The sequence below is a fragment of the Oncorhynchus nerka genome, linkage group LG5, assembly GCF_034236695.1.
Source record: "Oncorhynchus nerka isolate Pitt River linkage group LG5, Oner_Uvic_2.0, whole genome shotgun sequence".
In the NCBI taxonomy this organism is placed as follows: Eukaryota; Metazoa; Chordata; class Actinopteri; order Salmoniformes; family Salmonidae; genus Oncorhynchus; species Oncorhynchus nerka.
The window spans coordinates 23,808,374-23,818,058 of NC_088400.1; the positions used below are offsets into that span (position 1 = coordinate 23,808,374).

General features: G+C 38.9%; 1 protein-coding gene across 3 annotated transcripts; it reads right to left on the reverse strand.

The window, feature by feature from the left end:
- Positions 1-2,853: 2,853 nt before the first annotated feature.
- cenpu (centromere protein U) lies at positions 2,854-9,599 on the reverse strand. Of its 3 annotated transcripts, none has more exons than XM_029659419.2 (13): positions 9,448-9,599; positions 9,303-9,357; positions 9,037-9,145; positions 8,707-8,941; positions 8,422-8,542; positions 8,189-8,311; positions 7,861-7,981; positions 7,602-7,710; positions 7,435-7,513; positions 4,257-4,304; positions 4,011-4,072; positions 3,683-3,839; positions 2,854-3,307 (listed from the first exon to the last, which is right to left on the reverse strand). In XM_029659419.2, the coding sequence occupies exons 1-13, from the start codon at positions 9,450-9,452 to the stop codon at positions 3,182-3,184; spliced, it is 1,350 nt and encodes a 449-aa protein (XP_029515279.1). In that variant the 5' UTR covers positions 9,453-9,599; the 3' UTR covers positions 2,854-3,181. The 3 variants fall into 3 exon arrangements, with proteins under 3 accessions (XP_029515279.1, XP_029515280.1, XP_029515281.1); XM_029659420.2 differs by having other exon boundaries at positions 9,303-9,377; positions 9,508-9,572; XM_029659421.2 differs by lacking the exon at positions 4,257-4,304.
- Between the last annotated feature and the right edge of the window lie 86 nt (positions 9,600-9,685).

Here is a 9,685-nt window from a genome sequence, read left to right on the forward strand (position 1 = left end):
ATCAAACGCCGTAGTTTAGTGTGTGGGCAGGTTTCCCCACTAGTTACCACAACCCCAAAGTAAAATTGGCAATATCGTAACAATTCATGAAAACAAAAATGTGCTTTTTGGTCTTAATTTAAGGTTGCACGCAAGATTAGCAGTGTGGTTAAGGTTGAAATAAAATGTTTAGAAGATAAATTGTAGAAATAGGCGGGGGTTATGACTTTGTGTCTGTGGTAACTAGTGTCGACCCGTGTGGGCGGGCCTAAAGTACATACCTTGACGAAGGACGGAATATCCAAAGAAGCCTAGAGTAACTTCCAGTGAATTTATTTTTTAAGAACTGGTTTAATAATCATATCCTGCTGGTGAGTCAACTTTTGAATGCATTAGGATTGTTACTCAATTATCTCGAAACAATATCCCTGTTACACCAAGTCCTAGATAGTTCGCTAAAGTCTTTGATACTATTCCATCTTCAACTCTCATGTTGTTTAGAGGTGTAACCGGATCTCATCTTCTTGAGCTACCCTCTCTTAATCCAGTTGACTCCTCAATAGGAAAAAAATGCATTTATCCTTGCTCCCTCAGAACAACAGATCTATATGTGCTTTATTTCTATTACTTACGTCACCATTTACTGGAATACATTTGTCAATAATATCTGTTGGAAAAAAGTCTGGTTATTACCACACAAATACCTGATCAGTATTACACAGCGAATCATTACCTGAAGAAACTTTTTTTTTTAAATACATTAACTGTACTTTTTGTGTTGAACATCCAGAAGCAGTTTTGCATTTCTTTTGGCATTGTCTATATGTAAAGAAATCATGGAAAGATATTTCTAGTTTTATCATTGTTAATATTCTTGATGACTTTTGTTTATTATGGGAGAATGTGCTGCTCGGGTTCCTTAACTGCAATAAGGATAAAGAAAACCATTTACCTCAATCGAATTGTGCTAATGGTAAAATGTCAGATTCATAAATGTAAATTCATTAATAAATAAACACTCTTCCATGTAAGAAATTGTATCAGTACATTAAGAACATTCTACATTCTCCCAAAAAGAAAGCTAAATCAATACATGTGTATCTTTTAAGGTCTTTGTATAATCTGTAACTTGTTGTACCCCCTAGCATGTTATCATTGTCTGTTTGTATACTTATTGTATGTATACTGGTGTTTCTGCAATAATAAAATGTAAATAAATATATTTACTTTTCTGTAAACGCTGTTCTCCAGATTCCAACCGGAGTTATGCGCGTGAAAATGAAACGTAATTCCCTTATTTTGCGGTTCTCTGATTTTAAGCATGATCATAGCATGTTATTCGCCCCCTATTCGTTTGAGGTCGAATAAATGATGTGGCGGGGGGTCTACAGATAAATCAAGATCAGAATATGGCGTAATTCCCTAATAGTTAAACAACCTTTAACGAGAGGAACCATGAATAAGGTCTTGCGAACCTAACGGTTCCAAGTGGAAAAAGCGTCTTCACTTTTTTCCACCTTCCAATATGACAACTTTCAGGATGAATCAAAACACTTTCTTTTTCTTTTTAAATGATTCATACTTTTCCTAACCCTAAAATGTGCCTAAATAATCTACAACAGAGTATTTTAGAATATACTAGTTGGTGCTGAAACAGGCGAATATGCATAATGGCTTTCTTTCATTGATCCCTATATTCTGAACCCCTTCTCTCGATGTATTTTATTGAGTCTGTCTACACAATTCTAAATAAAAAGGTGCACCGTATTTAAAGGGATGATTTAAAATAATTGTACTGAAACCCCCATTGAATGAAAACTCCACCAGACTCTGTTGGCCAAGTGAGCAGGTTTGACAAGGTAGCCACACCTGCAGAACACATTACATGACTAAATAAGGTTGATGCCAAATACTGAGAAGTGGGTAGGAAAGGCAATAATTCCTAAATAGGGTTTGGCCACCATGTGATTTCTCAGAAATACATGAACAGTGAGCTCCAAAAGTATTTGGACAGTGACATTTTGGCTCTATTCTCCAGCACTTTGGACTTCAAATGATACAGTGCACTTCAATTTGAGGGTATTTTCATCCATATCGGGTGAACCGTTTAGAAATTACAGCACTTTGTGCCCCCCCCTCCCCATTTTAGGGGACAAATTCACCTGTGTATTAAAGTAGCAAAAAGTTAGGTATTTGGTCCCATATTCATAGCAAGCAATGACATCATCAAGCTTGTGACTACAAATCTGAGTGAGAAAGTTAGACGCACAAGTATCGTACCTCCCAAAATATGCTAACCTCCCGTTATTTTAATGGTAAGAGGTTTTGGGGGTATAATGTTTGTGCGTCTTTACTTTCCCAGTCATTATTTGTAATTCATTCAGGATTATCTGTAATGTTAAGAAACATTCTATTCCAATTTACATTAAAAGTGACTCCAAAATGACACAATACATTACTTACCATTAATTTCTATTGGGCACAAAATAATATGAAACATAAACAAACAGCAAACACTTCCAACAAATGTCTTGTGTCACAAGCTTCATTTAATAATTGTCTGCCAAGAATATGGGACCAAATAATTAACTTTTTATTACTTTAATAAACAAGTGAATTTATCCCAACACTTTTGGTCCCCTAAAATGGTGGGACTACGTACAAAAAGTGCTATAATTTCTGAACGGTTCACCGGATATGGATGAAAATATCCTCAAAAACTACAAAACACCCCCCAAAAAATGTCACTGCCCCAATACTTTGAGCTCACTGTATATACATTAATGTTTGTTAAAGTTAAAATGGCAGTTTTTCCACCAGACAACATGACCCTCCAGCAAGGTGCTGATCCACAAATAATTTCCAGAAAAGGTACTCATTACTGAAACATTTATTTTAAAACACATACCTTACTTGAGATTTAATATACAAATCTCAAAAGGACCTTTGATCAACACTTTAAAAGAGTGTAGCATAATTCTCGTCAGATACAATCAATACAAGTATCTCCAAATATCATGAACATACCTGTAGAACATCAAGACAGGCTCAAAACTATTGTACTTGATGAGAGCATGCATCTGCCCCTCTCTTAAAGTTTAATTGGCAGGATTATTCATTTAAAAAAAATTGTGTAGCAGGTCCACACGCAAATGAGATTGAAGAATGATTCATTTACACCATTTAGTTTGCAACTTGGAGCTCACTTGTTGTGAGCCACTCTGTCCAGAGCCTGTTGCAGCCTCTCGTTGACAGTCTTCAGCTGATCTTCAGTCGCCAGCACATCACGGGCCTCCAGGAGAAGAGCTGGTAGACTGGAGGGGCCATACTGTGGAATGAGAACAGATGTCAACAGAACAGTGCTTTAACTCACTTTAAGATACTATAATAGGTTATTATCACTGCCTCTTATGTTCATAGTTTATAGCTCCATTCCTGTGTATTTTATTCCTCTAGTGTTGCCATTCTAAAAAAAAACAAAAAAACAATTACAACTCTGCATCGTTGGGAAGTGCTTGTTAGCAAGCATTTCAAGGTGACAAATAACATTTTATTTGATTCATGTCCTCTGAAGACTCATCCATAAAAGTCTTTGGCCATAACTAAGAAACATTGTTGTATGTGACTGGATGTCAGCATTAGGTTAAATCCTAAACTGTAACTAGATGAACAAGAACAGAAGGCTTGTTGTTGATGTCCTCACCTCCTCTGCCTGGTTAGGGTGGGCTATTCTATGGTCCAGGTAGCTCTTGTGCAGGTGACCCAGATCCTTCAAGAAAGTGGTTCCCTTCCGTATGTCTGTTAGCCTCTGCTCAAGTCGAGACTGGTCCTTCTGCAGGGCCCTCAATTGGGCCTCACTCCTGGCAGAGAACAAGGGGATGTTTCACATTCTGTATTCTGTTTTGTGATGTAGTGTTGTTGGGTTATTATTACATGCCATATAATATAGAAATAAAACATCACATTAACTGTTGCGTTACTTCAGCAGTTAACCTTGCTTTAGCTCCATTTGCAAGAAAACAAAAACATACCGTATAAGTTCATTTTTGGCCTCGAGCAGCCTGGCTCTCTTACGGTTAATGGCAGCATTCATCTGAGAAAACAACAATAGGCTGATGACGGACTTCCTTAAATGAATATGATGGGACACAGTGAATATCCTAGTCGTCCTAGAATAACTACAGAACATGAGACGAGAGTATAACCACAGACACTCATACCCACAGGCTTCCCGAGATCTAGTGTTTGAAGTGTTCATATCTAAATAAAAGCTTTACCTTTGCGTTGTCCCTTTTCAGGAATTTTAGCTCCTTTGAAGCATTTATCTAAGGAAATAAAAAATTAAGAAAATGTGTGTATGAAAACGTTCAAATTTTCAACATACACAAGATAAGTTGTATACTTGAAAGGTTGTTTTCTCTATAGTTTTTCACTGCCGTATGAACGTAATATATATAAATAATAATAATTGTGTGTGTATATATATATACATACATACATACATACACACACACACACAGTTGAAGTTGGACGTTTACATATACCGTAGCCAAATACATGTAAACTCAGTTTCACAATTCCTGACATTTAATCCTAGTACAAATTCCCTGTCTTAGGTCAGTTAGGATCACCACTTTATATTTTAAGAATGAAATGTCAGAATAATAGCAGAGAATTATTTATTTCAGCTTTTACTTCTTTCATCACATTCCCAGTGGTTTACATACACTCAATTAGTATTTGGTAGCATTGCCATTCAATTGTTTAACTTGGGAAGTTGTGTGAATTTTGGCCCATTCCTCCTGACAGAGCTGGTGTAACTGAGTCAGGTTTGTAGGCCTCCTTGCTTGAGCATGCTTTTTCAGTTCTGACCACAACATTTCTGTAGGATTGAGGTCAGGGCTTTGTGATGGCCACTTCAATACATTGACTTTGTTGTCCTTTTTGCCACAACTTTGGAAGTATGCTTGGGGTCATTGTCCATTTGGAAGACCCATTTGCGACCAAGCTTCAACTTTCTGACTGATGTCTTGAGATGTTGCTTCAATATATCCACATAATTTTCCTACCTCTGATGCCATCTATTTTGTGAAGTGCACCAGTCCCTCCTGCAGTAAAGCACTCCCACAACATGATGCTGCCACCCCCGTGCTTCACGGTTGGGATGGTGATCTTTGGCTTGCAAGCCTCCCCCTTTTCTTCCAAACATAACGATGGTCATTATGGTCTAACTGTTCTATTTTTGTTTCATCAGACCAGAGGACACTTCTCCAAAAGGTACGATCTTTGTCCCCATGTGCAGTTGCAAAACGTAGTCTGGCTTTTTTTTTATGGCGGTTTTGGAGTAGTGGCTTCTTCCTTGCTGAGCGTCCTTTCAGGTTATGTCGATATTGAACTCGTTTTACTGTGGATATAGATACTTTTGTACCGGTTTCCTCCAGCATCTTCACAAGGTCCTTTGCTGTTGTTCTGGGATTGATTTATACTTTTCGCACCAAAGTACGTTCAACTCTAGAGACAGAACACATCTCCTTCCTGAGCGGTATGACGGATGAGTGGTCCCATGGTGTTTATACTCGCGTGCTACTGTTTGTACAGGTGAACATGGTACCTTCATGCATTTGGAAATTGCTCCCAAGAATGAATCAGACTTGTGGAGGTCTACAATTATTTTTCTGAGGTCTTGGCTGATTTCTTTTGATTTTCCCATGATGTCAAGCAAAGAGGCACTGAGTTTGAAGGTAGGCCTTGAAATACATCCACAGGTACACCTCCAATTGACTCAATTAGCCAATCAGAAGCTTCTAAAGCCACGCCACCATTTTCTGGAATTTTCTAAGCTGTTTAAAAGGTACAGTCAACTTATGTAAACTTCTGACCCACTGGAATTATGATACAGTGAGTTAGTTTTAAGTGAAATCTATCCGTAAACAATTGTTGGAAAAATGACTTGTGTCATGCACAATGTCCTAACCAACTTGCCAAAACTCTAGTTAACAAGAAATGTGTGGAATGGTTGAAAAACAAGTTTTAATGACTCCAACCTAAGTGTATGTAAACTTCTGACTTCAACTTTATATATTAGTACCAGTCAAAAGTTTGGACACACCTACTCATTCTTTTCTACTCATGCTCTTCCTTGACTCTGCGGTCCAACTATCTCAATTGGGTTGAGGTCAGGTGATTGTGGAGGCCAGGTCATCTGATGCAGCACTCCATCACTCTCCTTGATCAAATAGCCCTACACAGCCTGGAGGTGTGTTGAGTCATTGTGCTGTTGAAAAACAAATAAGCGCAAACCAGATGGGGTGGCGCATCGCTGCAGAATGCTATGGTAGCCATGCTGGCTAAATGTGCCTTGAATTTGAAATAAATCAGTGTCAACAGCAAAGCACCCCCACACCTCACGGTGGGAACCACATGCGGAGATCATCCATTCACCTACTCTGCGTCTCACAAAGACACAGCGGTTGGAACCAGAAATCTAAAATGTGGACTCATCAGACCAAAGGACAGATTGCCACTGGTCTAATGTCCATTGCTCGTGTTTCTTGGCCCAAACAAGTCTCTTCTTATTGGTGTCCTTTAGTAGTGGTTTCTTTGCAGCAATTTAACCACAAAGGCCTGATTCACACCGTCTCCTCTGAACAGTTGATGTTGAGATGTGTCTGTTACTTGAACCCTGGAGCATTTATTTGGGCTGCAATTTCTGAGACTAGTAACTCTAATGAACTTATCCTCTGCAGCAGAGATAACTCTGGGTCTTCCATTCCTGTGGCAGTCCTCATGAGAGCCAGTTTCATCATAGAGATTGATGGTTATTCTGACTGTACAAAGTTCTTGAAATTTTCCAGATTGACTGACTTTCATGTCAAAGTAATGATGGACTGTCGTTTCTCTTTGCTTATTTGAGCTGTGCTTGACATAATATGGACTTGGTCTTCTACCAAATAGGGCTATCTTCAGTATACCACCCCTACCATGTCACTACACAACTGATTGGCTCAAAGCATTAAGAAGGAAAGAAATTCCACAAATTAACTTAACAAGGCACACATGAATTGAAACTCATTCCAGGTGACTACTTTATGAAGCTGGTTGAGAGAATGCCAAGAGTGTGCAAAGCTGTTTAGATTTGTTTAACACTTTTTTGGTTATTACATGATTACATGTTTTATTTCATAGTGTTGATGTCCTCACTATTATTCTACAATGTAGAAAATAAAGAAAAACCCTGGAATGAGTAGGTGTGTCCAAACTTTTGACTGGTACTGTGTGTGTGTATGTTTGTTCATATATATATATATATATACATACACACACATTAAAGTAAATTTATTTTGTTGTGGGCTGGGCATCCTGAAGATGCACAACACTATAATAATCAAATAAATACAAGGTTTTCCACCACTTGGTTTTGCAAAGTATGACAACTGGTCACCCAAAATGAGTTACCTTCTCTGTGAGTTGATCTTCAAAAGAGCTTGAGAGAGCATCTATAGCCTGCAATACTGCATTAGATTCCACAGCATCCCTGAATAAAAACAGGGAGAACATTTTTTACTTGAGATAATGATTACTTTAAAGATGTGTCTATCTATGCTAAACTGATGGGAACTCACATATACTCTGACACGAATTCCAAAAATGAGTCCAACACCACATCAAGATCAGTGGGATTTTTTACATTCCTTCGTTTCTGCTGGTCTCTTTTGGAAGGACCAGCACTTCCTGAAAAAAATACATGGATTAATTTCTGTGGTGTATATTTTACACAAATTAATTAAGTCATGCAGTGTGGCATTTCACTCAGGTGGTTTTGAGAGAGACTCATATGTCTGTCTGGGAGGATGTGGTGCTGAATAGATATCTAGCTGTTACCTGAGGAGGACTTCCCCCTCGTACCCAGCGAACTCCCCCTCGGACCCCGCGAACCCCTCTCAACTGAGGACTTCCTGTGCTTTCGCACATCGTCTGGTTTGGCCTTGTTCTGAATTGGATTCTGTGGGTGAGAGAACTGGTTGAGTTTCCCCTTTTCCTTTGTAATCTGGAGGGTTGATGTGGTCAGGAAAAAGGCAACATATCCAAACAAAAAGTTGCAAATGTATCACAGATGACAAGGAAGGAGTACATGTTAGTTTTTTAAAGGAAAAGGTGACAAACATCTCACATTTAGTCACTCACTGGGAAGAGCAGTAGCTGTTCTTACCCAACTAATATCCTCATCCGTCAGATTCTCTGAAGACAGGGATGTTCTACGTTTCTTATGAATAGGTTGAGGACTGGAGCCCGGAGCAGACACCTCAATTTCCTCCTCCTCGCCCGATGACCTCTGTTAGTAAGCAGTGATTAGAGGACATTAAGCTCATCACAGGCAACATAATGTAACACTGCTCTTAGCAACAGTGTCTTATGTTACTGCGATAGGGGATAATGTCATACCGAGTCATCCACTTCTGTGTCCTGTTTCTTTCTGACTGCGTTTTTCTGTGGTGCAGCAGGCCCGCTCTGAGCTTCTGTTAAATCCTCTTCACCTGCCCCTTCTGCAATCTCTTTTTGGGGCCTGACCATTATAAATGGAGGAAAAGGAACAGAATAAGTTTACAATTAAAACTTGTGCTCCATCGTTAGTGGATATTTTCTTATTTCCCCTCTCCATCACTTCATAAAGAAATTAGAGCAAAGTTAAGTAAAGTAAGTTCTCACATTGTGACAAGCAGGTTTTACCTGGCTTTTGGTTTGACATCTTTCTTTTGAGATCCCTTTGGCTGGACGACTTTGCTAGCTCTCCGTTTGGTCTGACCTCTCCCAGACAGTGTGGGTCTTTTTGGGGTCGCACTATTAACCTTTTTGGATGGGCCCCATCTTCTCTTAGCTGCCCCCTCCTTCACCACTTCCTCTTTGTTTTGAGCCAAGTTTGGGCTGAAATCTTCCTCAAGGGCAGTGCTGTGCAGTGGGTTACCTGGGTGGTCAAATATAGTCATTTGTTGTAGAACATCTTGGCATTAATGATTTTTCGTACCCCCCAAAAACTATTTAGGTTTGTTTTCAACTCACCATAAGTATCGCACTCATCAAGGAAACTGGCTTTCTCAATGGTAGAAACATTTGGGGAAATATGACTGTCCGTTGCTTTAGATTTCTGTGTATCTTTTGATGGACCCTTCTGAGGTGAAAACATAGAAGACAGCTAGCTAACGTTACAGTACCCAGTGTTGCCCCTTTTCAATCCCTTGTAGCGAGCTAACGTTAGTTACCTAGGTATGTATATGACATTTAACATACAATTAGTGAGACATTTGCAAATAGGTACTGTAACAAACCTCAACAAGCTCGTATTGCACAAGTTTGAGCATCTTCGCCATTTGGCTTTTCTTACTGTGTGGAGGAGAGCAGACCTGTGAAACATGTGAACTTCATATCGTTAACGTTATTGCTTTTTCTTGTAGCTTGATTACTATTTGTTACCTCATGATGATTGATCGTTCAAAGATGAAAATGCAAGCTATTAGGTAGTTGTATACATACAATTTGCAAAATAACACTCAAAACATTATGCAAAAGTAACAAACGACGAGTTTGCACGCCAGCTGCTTGTGATGTTTTTTTTTGCGGATCTGCTGAATTTCTTTCGCGCAAAAAAATAAATATTCGAAAATTCTCGCGAGACTAGTCAGACAATTACACTCATATGACCTTGACGAGA

Bases quoted from the DNA above. Each gene is read 5' to 3' on its own strand.
- cenpu (XM_029659419.2), bottom strand. The intron at 7,711-7,860 runs GTAACAGCTAGA...TATTTTTTTCAG, and splicing joins GAGGGGGAAGTCCTCCTCAG to GAAGTGCTGGTCCTTCCAAA. The intron at 3,840-4,010 runs GTATGTTTTTGT...GTTCTCTGCCAG, and splicing joins GCCAAAAATGAACTTATACG to GAGTGAGGCCCAATTGAGGG.